Genomic DNA, 13,941 nt, shown 5'->3' on the forward strand with positions numbered 1-13,941 from the left:
CAGGTAATTTAACTATTCTAGTTCATCTTGATGTTTTCATGTTTAAGTGGCGCTTTCCTTGTTAATTTAATTTATTTGACCCATCAGCAGAAGATGAAAAATAGCTCTTGAGCTAACTCTGGTGCATTGGTAGAAACACTTTTTAATGTTCAATGTCTCTGTCAAATAAAAAGTGCAAAACATTAAAACCGATTTTATATCGGTTGTTGTTTCATCGTTGAAGCATTTTAAGTATTCTTTGCATTATGAGAATGTTTCAAAATTAATACAAAAAATCTCTGCAGGTTTTCTTCCTATTGTGGTTCTTCTTAGGTCTTTTTCTCACGTTTTCCGTGTTGGTTTTAGGGCAAGTCTTTTCACCCTCTGCTGGTCATCATGCTTCTCTTTATTTCTGGGGTTTGTTCTTCATGTTTCCTTCTCTGCAGGATGAGTCTTGAACACTTGATGATTGTGCTGCTCTGTGCAGCTCCTATAACACACACCATAGAAACTTTTCACACATTTGTTTAAAGGAAAGAAAGAAAAATAGAGCGATTAGGGGTCTGAAGTGTTTTGTGGAGTGTCAGAGCTCCTTACCATCGTTGGTTCTCCTAATGGAAATGAAGAAAAAAAATCTTACAATAAATCTTTGTTAAAGTTTAGAGGGGTTGTACCAGTACATCACCATAAAGTCCTGTGGAAATTTGGTTGTATAAGCTCAGAGATTTCCCCACTCGATGAGGAACCTTTAATTAAACATTTCATTACCACATGGGTTGGTTGAGCTATTTTTTTATTTACCACAATCTCCATTTTGCACTTGACTGCAACACACATTTGCAGACTTTGCAGACACCATCATGTAAGTTTGTCAAAACAGTGTTAAACCGGGATTTATCCGTGAACAGAACAGCTCTCCAGTGAACCTGGTTCCATCAAATGTGAGCATCTGCCTACTCGAGTCAGTTTTTAAGACGAATTGGAGTCGGGTGGAGACCCTCATGAGCACGACGGTCATGCAGATGAGCTTCCCTGAGACGGACAGCGTTTTTGTGCTTGGAGGAAGTGGTTTTTGTGGTGTTCAGACATATTTTACAAAACTGCAATGGAAACACTTTTTTCAAATTAAGAGTCATGTGATTGCTTTGCAGTGCTGTGGTCACTGCACAGTAGGCCCCACTAGAGGTCCACCAGCATCACACACATAATTAAAAGTTCAGCAGGTCATGTGGAATTGTTGGATCTGAAAAAAAATCACCATTTCCTATGCTAGCTTTATCCATAACCACTCCCACATAGCTCGCTGCTCCATGGCCTGTGAGTCAAACTGTTGCTCACATCCGTCGCCATGCTTTTTATGACTTATCCCGTAAATGGGTTTGTGTTAGGGATGTTCCGATCAGGTTTATTGGGCCCGATCCGATTCCGAGTCATTCGATTTTGTGTATTTGCAGATGCCAAATCCCGATCCGATACTTTTATAACACATTTCAAACATTAATACACTAAATAAACAGAATTTTGTTGTCCCCTATTTATATTTCAATAACCATCTTTTATCATTAAAAACTTCAATAGAATCCTTCTGTGAAGTAGCTTTAATAAACAAGTAAAATAGAGCAAAAATATAAACTAAAAAAACTATTTTCTTGTTACATAAGTGATCGTACATCCACTAATGGATTAATTTAACAAAGAATTAAAAGCAAACACACAAACAGAGCAGACATGCAGTGGAAACGTTTGATTTTTGTTGAAAAGAAATACTGACAAGAAAATGTCAAATTAAGCATTTTCTTTAATTACAATGCAAGTTATTAACACTATCTGACCAGAAATCACATTAAAATAAGACTTTACACTTTCAGTGACTGTTCATGTGAGTAAGATCTAACTGTGGAGCTTCCTCTTTCAAACTTTATTCTAAAAATATCATTTCATTTATACTTGCATCATATCTGTTTGTCAAATATAAAAATTCTATAAACATAAAAGAAGTTATCTTAACTTCTTCTACATGTGTACCTTTTTTACTTTTGATGTAGGCTAAATGCAAATGATGTTTGCAAATACAGCTATTTATAGAAACCAAAAACCCATGGAACCAACTACTTGAGTTTTGGTTAAATTACTTTTTTTATAGCCTCAGTTACAACATTAACTAGAAAAGTTGCAAAAGCTATTTGCAAAATAATAAGTTTGCTAAAAGACTGGAAATTTCATTGAAGAACTCTGAAAGAGCGCTGAAGTTGACCTAAATTTCAGAAAACATTGTAGTAAAATTGCTTAAAAATTAGCCTAATTAAACATGCCAAAAAAGATGCCAAATTAGCCAAAAGCTAGATCGTTGCTTAAATACTAGCGAAACTCTAAAATAACCCAAAAAAGCCCCAAAAACCCAGTGAATAACAAATTAAGCAAAAACATTAGCATGTTGCTAAAATACTAGCTAAAAACCAAATTAGCCCAGAAAACCTCAGTAGATGCCAAATTAGCCAAAAAATCCAGCTTGTTGCTTAAATACTAGCTAAATTCCAAACTATCCCAAAATTTCTCCGTAAACTAAATTAGCCAAAAACGTTAGCCTGTTGCTAAAATAGAGGCTAAGCTCTAAATTAGCAAATAATAAACTAGTAGATAGAAAATTAGTCAAAAGTGTTAGCATGTTGCTAAAATATTTGGTAAACTCCAAATTTGCATAGAATAACCCCAGTAGATAATAAATTTAGAAAAAAGCTAACATGGTTCTTAAATATTGGCTAAACTCCAAAATAGCCCAAAATTCTTCAGTAAACTAAATTAGTCAAAAATATTAGCCTGTTGCTAAAATAAAAATTAGCCTAGAAACCCAGTAGATAACAAATTAGCCAAGAGTGTTTGCTTGTTGCTAAAATATTAGGTTCTCCAAATTAGCATAAAAAACCTTAGTAGCTAACAAATTAGGAAAAAAAAGCTAGCACGTTGCTTAAATACTAGCTAAACTCCAAAACTACCTAAAAGTTCTCAGTAAACTAAATTAGTCAAAAACTTTAGCGTGTTGCTAAAATAGAAGCTAAACTCTAAATTAGCTAATAGTGCCCTAGTAGATAACAAATTAGTCAAAAGCTTTAGCTTGTTGCTAGAATATTAAGTAAACTCCAAATTAGCATTAAAAAAACCTCAGTAGGTAACAAATTAGCAGAAAAAAGGCTAGCATGTTGCTTAAATACTACCTAAACTCCAACACTGCCTAAAATTTCTTAGTAAACTAAAATTTAGCGTGTTAGAAGCTAAGCTCTACATAAGCCTAAAAACCCAGTAGATAACAAACTAGCCAAAAGCGTTAGTATGTTGCTAAAATATTTGGTAAACTTTTTTTGAAAATTACTATAGAAGATGAAAATATGGCCATGAGTACATCTTAAATTTTTGATATTTGAAGACTTTCATTTCCTATGGGGCATATTTTGCTCAATGTTTCAAAATGTATAAATTTTGTGAATACCAAAAATGCAAACAGTAATGTCCTGAACGAGCTGAATATTTTGATACCAAGATTACTGCCGAAAAACATGCGGAAAGAGCAGGAGAATCAGTGTGAATGATTACTAAACATTCTGATTATCACCCTGATGAGGAAAATTTCTATTTAGCGATGTCACTGTTTTAAAATCAACATTTACAAATGTGAGAAGTGAATGCATACAGGAGGGGATTCAGACAGCTGTTTATGAATGTCACTGATCCAACAACGTACCGCAACTCTGCAAAATGTTCCTCAAGCCTGTCGTGATGTAAAGCAGTAGCTGCCACACTCAGTATGTTTACTGTGTGGTGTGGGATCCACAGGAGGACAAACACCACGACGATGCTGGTCACCAGTCTGGATGTCTGAGGGTTGTTAAAAAACGCTGCTCGATTCACCTTCCTGTAGAGCTGAATGTATGACAATGCTACAACAAAAAGTGAAACAAATCCCAGCATGGTCTCCGTCAGCAGCACAGCTATTTTCTGGGCTTTGGAGGAATACTGATATCTGCAGTGGACCCTCTGCTCATCCGGGATCAGCTGACGAACCACCAAAGCAGGAATGGAGAGAACCATCACAACGGGCCAAAGCAAAATCAGCAGCAACCTCATTTTAGTCTGGTTGTAAAGCTGCTGGTGCACCATGAGCATGTAGCGCTGGAGGCTCAACAAAGTTACAGTCAGCAAACTTCTATAAACATTACAATACATGATATATGTCAGGATCTTACAGGCCACCGGACCGAAGATCCAGTTGTAGAGAAAACTGTAAATCCACAGCGGGAGAGTCAGCAGACAGAGCAGGTCTGACATGGCTAGATTCAACATCAGGCGCCTGGTCACGCTGGACAGCTGCTGAAAATTCGGCTTCAGGACGATGACAGCGATGTTTCCAGGGACTCCCAGCAGAAAGCAGACGGACAGAACCGCTGCAGGCAGAACCCCCCGGGAGTCCACGGAGGGAGAAGGGAGAAGTCCAGGAGAGGAGGAGATGTTTGGAGTTACTGCAGTCATGTTGAGGTGCTCCATGATGACCAGCTCTGAACAAATGATGGACCAAAGTGTCACCAAGTAATACGGAAGTCACAGAGTTGTTACCCTAAAATGTTTCAATGCAATGGACAGAAAGCTCTTTTAATTCCAGAATATCAAGACTACCAAATCCAAACTAAAATAACAGAACCCAGCAGTGTAAGACTGCTGAGGACAAAGAGGGAAAGGAACAAAAAATAAATTAAAGAAAATATTTTTTTTTTATTAATTATTAATTTATTTATTAAATTTAGATGAGTTTAATTTATAAATTGATGGCTGAGGTGCACATAGATGATTAACTATTGTCCTGTTTGTGCAACGCTACCTCCAGAATTTTATAAGCAAAGCAAGACTTTGGTAAAAAGTTTGATCTTTTATGAGTTAAAGCACATATTATTCTGCGTTGCACAAAATTGGTTACTAACTGCTAGCTTTTTTTGGCTAATTTGGCATCTACTGAGGTTTTTTATGCTGATTTGGAGTTTAGCTAATATTTTAGCAAATGCTAATGTTTTTTGTATAATTTGTGATCTACTGAGGCTTTTTATGCTAATTTAAAGTTAAGCTTCTATTTTAGAAACAGGCTAACATTTTTTACTAATTTGATTTACTGAGAAATGTTGGGATAGTTTGGAGTTTAGCGAGTATTTAAGCAACAAGCTAGCACTGAGATGATCCTGCACAGAGAGTCTTTTATTTTGAAAATAAGTTATTTGAGCTTCTGTCAAAAAAAAAATCACATTTTTAAAGATGATAGTTTCTTTTTATATTTTTGCTTTTGTTTGTGCCAAAAAAATAGAAATAATTCATATTTATTATTATAAAAAAGGAGGTTATGAATCCAAATTCCTTAAAGGTAGAAGGCTCTTTTCCTCTCGGTTTAGGTGTTTCCCATGATTTTTCACCCACAGTATGTCTGTACATTAAATATTTACAACAATACAGGTTTTACTAAACAGTCTGCAATCTTAAAAACTTGTGTGGGTATAAATTACATTTAAATAAAAACTTTAACAGGTCAAAAAATGATCTGGAACTCAGAAAATAAAAAGACTCATGATGATATTGATAAGGGTGGAGGTCTGTGCTAAAAAATCCTGCCAGCTTCGGCTTCTACTGGAGGCAAGTGAATAAAAATACAATAAATAAATAAATAAACCTACCAGGTCCTCTTGCAGCAGCACTGCGATCCACTGAGGTTTTGTCAAATATTGAGATTCACTGTGTTGGTTTTGTTCTGATCACGGTCACTTGTGAAAGCAGCAGGTCTGACTGTGAAGCTTCCTGTTTTTCTGACTTAAAAAAAGGCATTTCCTTTGCTCTTTTCTTGTTTTTGTTAGTTGCGTGTAAAAATACCAGCAAAATAAAACATGTTTCCTCATCTATCTTGTTGCTGCACAGATAAAAAAAAATGTGTTCGCATGTTGGCACGTCTAATTTATTACATCGTTTTATGATGGAGCAAAAATACCCGGACCAAGCTGAATACAGAAAATAACTCATGTCACTTCTCACAAATGGGAGAATGAACGCAGAACGCTGTTTACTATTGATAGTATGTCTGCATAAAGGTTTTCACTTCTTTCATTGTGTAAAGTAGGGGGCAAACTCAATCACACAAGGGGCCAAAATCCAAAACACACCTTATGTCATGGGCCGAACAAGATAAATATCTATTAAACACTCTAAAACTACATTTTTTTAAATTTAAAACTGTAACTTTTTAACATGATTGTAAACTAAATATATAGCATTAAGCTAAGTTTTCCCACTGAAGATGCTAGTGCTGAAAATGCTGAAGCTGACCCCCATTTTACACTTTTTTCTGGTTTCTTCTCTTTTTTTGACTGTTTTCGACGTTTTTGAATAATTTGACGTGAAAAAACAAATTTCTCCTGCTTTGATGAACTAATTCACAGAGAAAAAAACAGCATTTTGTTGAAGTCAGCGCCGGCCCTGGGCAGCGTGGCATCCTAGGCGAAACAGGAATTCCACCCACCCCGCGCCTCACCACGACCACCCACACACTATCACTGCATGTAAAAAAGAAAAACTGGAGCTGCTTTAATATGTTATAATATGTATTTGTTTAATTTTAATTCTCAATTAAATAATAATCCCTTTTTAAAGCATAATAAACCTTCTCCCTAGCCAGGATTCAAACCTCCGACCTTTGCAACGACAGGTAGCTGCTGTAACCACCATACTAAGATTTGGTCAATCTCTCTCAGCATGGTAGAGGTTTTGACAGGGATCTCCAATGTTTAAGGTTTAAAGATTTCTGTTGTCAGGGTTTAAAAAGAGAAAAAAGAACTATATCACCAGATAAATTCAATTCAAAAACAATGTTTTGACCGAAAAAGGGAGGGGCAGAAAGTACTTCTGGTTTCTAGATGACCTAGTGGTTAAACTCCCGCTCTGTCAATCAAAAGGTTACCGGTTCGAATCCAACTCGAGGCTTATTTTTATTTTTTTATTTTTTTTTTTTAATTCCAAAACTGTTCAATTCAGGTAAATAATGTTTTTAAAAAATAGACAGGGGCAATAAATGACAAAATAGCGATAAGGGGGGTGTTTGTTTTGACTTTTGTACTTTTAAAGGGTATTCAAACAGCGCAGTTGGTTGCGTAATCCATGGACTGTATAGACGGAGCTGTGTGACGTACTTCCGGTTTCTAGATGGCCTAACGGTTAAACTCCCGCGCTAACAATCAATAGGTTACTGGTTCGAATCCAACTTGGAGCTTATTTGTTTGTTTCTTTTTTTTAGTTTTATCCCAAAACTGGGGCAATAATTGACAAAATAGCAATAAGGGGGGTGTTTGCTTTTAATTTTTAGTACTTTTAAAGGGTAATCAAATAGTGCAGTTGGAGGCCTAATCCATGGATGAATCAACATATTAAAAAGTATTAACTTCAAGTATACATTTAAAGATATTTCTTAATGCTTCTTTCTCACTTTTTAACTGTAATACAAGAGAAATGCAAAGCAGTGCTTCATGATCTGCCACTGATTATTCGTTTTCTTCATATTTTATTCAGTCCTCATAATCAAGGTTGAGTTGTGGCTGCAAAGGTTTTAAAAAGAAAAATAAGCTCCACAGGATGTCTGTCTAACCACACCTGTTGCCATAACTGATGTCCTCACACTCTTGGAGGACTGCTTTGTGCCAAATCTCACCTGGTTTACACGTTTACATAACTGACATTGAAGACAATGCTGCCCTCTAGTGGCGATGATCCTAAAGTGCTATCAGTTTCTCATTAGACGTGTTGATCTACCTGAGAGTTGAACAGAAATTTCCTCAACTTGGCTTTGTGAAACTGTTCTGTGAGGCAACCTTTCATGTATTTGCTGTTGCGTGTTGGAGAAGCTCACAGTGACGTGGTGAGGCTGCTTCAGCCGAGGATTTCACTGTGCATGTCCAGGACTTCTGCTGGAAAAAGTCAAGTCAAGTCAAGTGGTTTGCTTGAAAATATCAGATTTTGTCTTAAAACTTTTCATCTATTTTATAAATGGATCGGTTCATGTTTGTGGTAACATGTATATTTTTGTGTGCTTCCCTCATGTCTCATCCAGTGTTCTGATGAGGAGGAAATTCCTCTAATCCATGTTGGCTCTCCGTTTGATGACGATATTCAAACAATCATGTGACAGCAGTGCGTTTCAGTTTGTTCAGAAGTTGTGTTAAAGTCCTTAAAGGAAAGAGGTGATTTAAGGCACTTTGAGTTGAGGTTATATCTGATGTTCTTCAATGGTGTGAGTCAGTCTTCATGTTTGAGCTGCATTCACATTGGAATCATTAGATAACTGAAACCCGACCAGATAAACCCCTGAAGTCTCCAAGATGGAGGAATAAGATCCAGATGTAAGAACCTTTAGTTCCAGAAGAGTTACCAGCTTGTGAGAAATGAAAGACAAAACTATGAGAAAATTGATTATTATTGATACAGTCAAACTGAAATCATATTAGATTGGCACACAGTAAATATTTCAGAGTCTATACAAAATGTTGGTTAAACTAAAAATATATTAAATGTGTATCATTACTTCAAAATAGTAAAACTTTAAGAAAAAGTTACAATTTGACATAAAAAAGAAATATTTAGAAAATTCAAGAATTTGTTTCAACATATATAAAATGGAATTTATGTTACCAATCAAGCTGAGAGAAAAGGTTTAAAGTTTATTTTTTTTTTCTGCCAGCAGCTGTGAATAAAACATGAATACTAGTTGAAATCCATTAAGGCAAAAAAGTATTTGTTCTGTTCTCTGTGACTGGTCAAATGATTCTCTATTTTTAGAATTAAGTTACAATGATCAAAACAGTGAATAAGGCTGAATTGACTTTCATTTTTAAGTTACTTTCCATCGTCCATCTCTGTTTATTTGAGTGCATGTCTTTTGTGTTGATAGATTTTTTTAATTTATCTTTGATTTCATTTTTCTTTCTGTAATAAAATAGTGTTTTTTTAAATAATTAAATAATTTAAGTTTATTATTTTTTTAATTACATTTTTTGTTGTGTCAAAATGAAAAGCTAATATTGCCCTTTCAGTGAACACTTAGCTTGTTAGCAGCTAAACCATCCGTCTATCCTGGTTTCTATCCTTCTACTACAGAAAAAAATATGCAAATCCCATCAAAGTGAACGGTTATGGATCACACTGCAAAAAAAAATGTAAAAAAAAAAATCAATAAAAACTGAAAATTCTTTGTCGTGTGTTGGTGTTTTCCAGGATGTAAAACCAAGACGTTTACTTGAAAGCTGCATGTTTAGCAGCGATAGAAGGAATCTCCAGCATGATTTTTGTTCAAATCTATAGTAAGATGATGACTTTGTCCATTAAAGTAACTTTAAAAGTTAAAAGAGAATACATTTTGACCAAATTGCCCTTTTAAAAACGTATGCATTTTCTAGGCTGTCAGCGTGATTTTTAGGTAACAACTAAGGTGACTAGTTTATAATTTTCCATGAAGTTTCAGTCTAACTCAGTGAAAAGTAAGTTAAAAAACTTAAAAGTTTAATTACATTTTGACAAAATGGACATTTTCTACACTTTTTGGATTGTCAAGGCTGAGAGCATGACTTTTTATCACAACTTTTAGTGAGGTGATCACTTTGAAATGTTTAAATCATGAATCAGTCTAACTGTAAACAGTAAGTTTGAAAATTAAAAGAAAATTATTTTTGACTAAATTGGCATTTTACTCCTTCTCCATAGTTGGACTTAAGCTTGAACAAAAATGAAAAAGTGGTCACCTTACAATAATAAAATGACGCTCTCAGAATAAAAAAAAAAACAATTTAATTATGAATAATTACAAATATTAAAAGGGAGGAATTTTATTCCAGAATAAATCAACTTAGACCTTAAATAACTTTCAATATTTTATTCTCCAAAAAAATAGATTATAGCAAGCTAGAAATAAGCGCAAGATAACATCGAATAACATAACAAAACAAAACAAAACGATGGTCGGACCAGCAGTGGGCCTACCTCCAGGGAGCCACTTCACTTACTGTGCTTACAATGGACCTCTCCACAGCCCTTAGGGGCCTCCTAGTGACTCCCGAGGATCGACTTAGACTTAGCTCTCTTCCAGAGACGGCTCTGTTTTCCCGGGTTTCCCCGGTACTGGGAGAGTTACGTACTCTGGGTATTCATTGCCGACTACCGATCCGACCATACAAACACAGCTTGTTCCCGAGTTCCTTATATACCCTGCTGTCGGGAGGGTATTCCAAACATATGGTTTTGACTCCATTTCAGCCATTTGTCTTTGATGTATCAATGACCTCACTGGGAGTGTGACACGTATCGAAATGATGCAATCAGCTTTCAAGTCAGACAAATGGCTTTATGATGTCATGACATCGTCGAGTCATCATCAGCCAATCAGCCAATCACGTGTCCCTGTGTTGTTTGACATCATCGCTAAAAGTTTATAAATAGGACCCAACAATTCAGATTCATCACTTCTGTGCACACCTCTCGGCGATCACAGCGTACCAGATCTTCATAGCAAGATTTGCCTTCGGTTACGAACATCTGTTTTTGTCGAATTGTGATTAGGACCCTGAACACATTGTATCATGGAAGCATCCAGACGTACACAAGCACCTCAAGTAGAGATCGCTGCCCTGAAGAATGAACTTCAGCGGCTGAAGCAGCTTCTCCAGCAGAAAGATCAGCTGCTGGAAGATGCTGCCCTGAAAGTTGATCACTTTGAGGAACGCATGAGACAGGAGAAAGGACTTTGTGTAAAAGCTAAAACCTCTTTGAGGAGCCTCAAAGAGGAAAAGCAGCAGTGGCAACAGCAGCAACAGCAGCAACATCTAGACCTCAGCAGCAAAATTTCTGTGCTGGAAGCCACTCTCAAAGAAGAGACGACCAGGGCCAACAAAGCAGAGAGCCTTGCAGCTGAGAAAGTGCAGCAATATGACTCGGCACAAGCTGCAATGCTTCAATTAAGAAGAGCATTTCAGGAGAAGAAGGAGGAAATGGAAAAGGAGAAGGAACACTTCATCCAAGAAATTGCTCAGCTAAAGGCCGCTCAGAAAAATCAGCAACAGATGGAAGAACTGGATATTTCCAGAAAAATATCTGAGTTAGAAACAACCCTCAAACAAGAGACGACCAGGGCCAATGAAGCAGAGAGACACTTAGCCCAGCAGAAGCAAGAAACTGCCTCTGCACACGCTTCAATTGTCGCCTTAAGAGTGCAACTGCAACAAAAGAGCCAAGAATGTGAAATGCAGAGGAGCCATTATCTACATCACCATCAGCTGGCAATGGCAGAAGCACAAAACCAGCTGGAAAAAGAAAGAGGTGAATGGCAGAGAAAAAACTCCTCCCTTAACCAGGAAATGGCTGAATTACGACAAGTTCACCAGGAAAGTGTTGCTGCAACTCAAAGAGCTGAAAAGACTCTCTTGGATTTGCTTGGCAACATTGACCAGCGCGTGGACACCCTCAAAGAGACCATCAAAGAAAAGGACAGAATCATAGACAATTCTGAAACCATCTGGAAGGAAAAGCTGGACCAGCAAGAGAAACAACTTGATGAGGTCAAGAAGGCCTATCGCAAGAAGAATTTTGACCTGGGACAGCAACTCCACCAGATGGAAGAAAAGACTAAAGAAGAGAGGATCCAAACAAATCAGGCCAAGCTGAGCTTCGACCTGGAGGTAGAGGAGTCCACCAAATTAAGAACTGCTTTGGCCCAAGTCCAGAAGGACCTAGACGAGCAGAAGCAGCAGAGGGTCAAAGAAAAGTCCACCCTCTCTGAAGAAATTGCTCGTCTGAATGAAGTTATCAAGAATAAAGAGTCCACCATCAGCAATTTGGAGGACGCTTTCACGGTCCAACTGGATCAGATCCAGCAGCAGGTGGAAGAGCTGAAAGAGAAGCCTCAGAAGAAAAGTGTTGGTCAGAGGTTCCTGAAACTATTTAAAAAGTCAAAGAAAAGAAAAGACTAAGTGGACCTCTGACCAAACTCTGACTGAAAAAGGCCTTCCTCCAGCAAACGGATTCTGACACAGAGAAAATGAGAAAGGAATGGTGTGGGTTTTCCTCCTGTTCTAATCTTTTACTGGATCTTGTAAATATGTATCTTCTGTTCTATTCTTCAAATTGATTTACTGTAATATTCCACGATCCTTCTTGTAAGTCTAATTTATTGTTTTACTACAGTTTTTTAAATGATTTTTATCTTGTTGGTTGTTTGGGGAAGGGGGGGTTGAAAGATTGTTGTAGTGACAGCACCCCCCTCTTACCCCTGACAGCCAGTCTAAACAAAAATAGGACGTGGAACAAGAACACTGTTCAGAAAAATGTTGTTATCAATTTAATTGAATGTTTGCTGATGTATTTATGAATATTAAACATGTAAAAAAAAACAAGTGAATTTATGTGCAAGTGTGTGTGAATGTGTTTGTGTGAATGGGTGTGAATGTGTGTGAATGTGTTTTTGGGGGTGTGCGTGTGTGTGTGAATGTGTATGAGTGTGTAATGCAACCACAAGGGGACACAAACTAGTGCCCTCTTGTGCCGGTCCCAAGTCCGGATAAATGCAGAGGGGTGTGTGAGAGCAAAAACAAATTGAACAGGTGAATCACAAACAGAGATGAGTTGTGTATATATATGCTACTCTGGGCCTGACCACCTGGTGGGCGGGACCCTCCCCAAGGACCCTGGGACTTCCATAGTCCTGCTGACACACCCTTCTGACACACATCCTCTGGAAGAAAAGCAGGTTGAGGACTGACCCATCACCCATGCTGAACTTACAGAGGTAGCTGAAGGGCTCCTTGGTGGCACTGGGACTGGATGGAGTCCGCCCCGAGTACCTGATGACTCTGTTTGCAGTGGGACTGTCTTAGTTGATATGTCTCTGCAGCAGTACATGGCATTTGGGGCTTTCCCCGATGATAATCATTAATTATCATCAGAAAGAAAAATCATCTACATTATTCAAAATATACTCATTAAAAAAGACCATTTGTGTTGATTGTTTTCATAAAAGAAGATCAGTCGTTAATCACACTTTAGGAGAAAGAAAAAGAGAAGTAGAGTGTTCAGAATCAGTGATACATCACAGTTTAGCAAACCAAGACTATTGACACGTTTAAGGCCACGTAATCCTTCTTAACGTCGTGGTTATGACTGCAGACTGCCCTTCAGCTGATATCATATCATATGATCTGGTGGACAGGAAACATTTTTTCTTTTTCTAGAAATTATTTTTCTTTTCAAAAGTTTGTTTGTTTTGTGGGACATTGCTGGTTGGATGATGACTTTTGGCCATTATTTGACTTGAAGCGGTACTGCTCTGTACTAGTATCTGGACTTTGAATACTTATAATAATATAATAATATAATATAATACGTATAATATTAAAGCATATTGTTGAAGTGGGGATGGTAAGGAGGGTGCTTTGGCTGTAATTTTTCCCTGTCATATACATTAACATTTTAATGAGAAATCATGAATGCCAGGAGGATATACAGGAGATAATAGAAGCATAGAATGACTCAAAAAAATAAGTAAAAAAATGTAATAATAAAAACACACAAAAGGGGAAAAAGCATTTAATGAAAGATTTCTCAACAGAGAACAGAAAAAGCATACATTTCTGTAGAGAATTATTCTCCAACTCTAAGAAACACATTTGAGTTTGAGCTCTAGTTCAAGATCTTAGCAGTTACTAAGACAAATGAATAAGCAAGTTTTGAAACATAAAGGCTGAGCCTGGAAACCCTGTAGTTTCCTGAAAGTTTTTTTTTGGTAAGAGTTAGAATCTGAATAGAGTTGCTTTCAGTTTTACTTGGACATCCGTTGAGTTGATTCGGCAGCAGATTAAAGGAACATCTCGGTTCCGTTGGCGACGGCCCATCCAGGGAGGAAGTCTTAGA

The 13,941-nt window shown here is 37.1% G+C and overlaps 1 protein-coding gene across 1 annotated transcript; it reads right to left on the bottom strand.

Moving 5' to 3' along the window:
* Window positions 1–3,603: 3,603 nt before the first annotated feature.
* Window positions 3,604–4,515, bottom strand: LOC118598204 (leukotriene B4 receptor 1-like). Its single transcript, XM_036210674.1, has 2 exons — window positions 3,716–4,515; window positions 3,604–3,619 (listed from the first exon to the last, which is right to left on the bottom strand). Exons 1-2 carry the CDS (start codon window positions 4,513–4,515, stop codon window positions 3,604–3,606), a joined length of 816 nt encoding a protein of 271 aa, XP_036066567.1.
* Between the last annotated feature and the right edge of the window lie 9,426 nt (window positions 4,516–13,941).

This window comes from Oryzias melastigma, linkage group LG24, assembly GCF_002922805.2.
Source record: "Oryzias melastigma strain HK-1 linkage group LG24, ASM292280v2, whole genome shotgun sequence".
NCBI lineage: Eukaryota > Metazoa > Chordata > Actinopteri > Beloniformes > Adrianichthyidae > Oryzias > Oryzias melastigma.

Coding starts and splice junctions, on each gene's coding strand:
- LOC118598204 (XM_036210674.1), bottom strand. CDS start 4,515: ATGGAGCACCTCAACATGACTGCAGTAACTCCAAACATCTCCTCCTCT.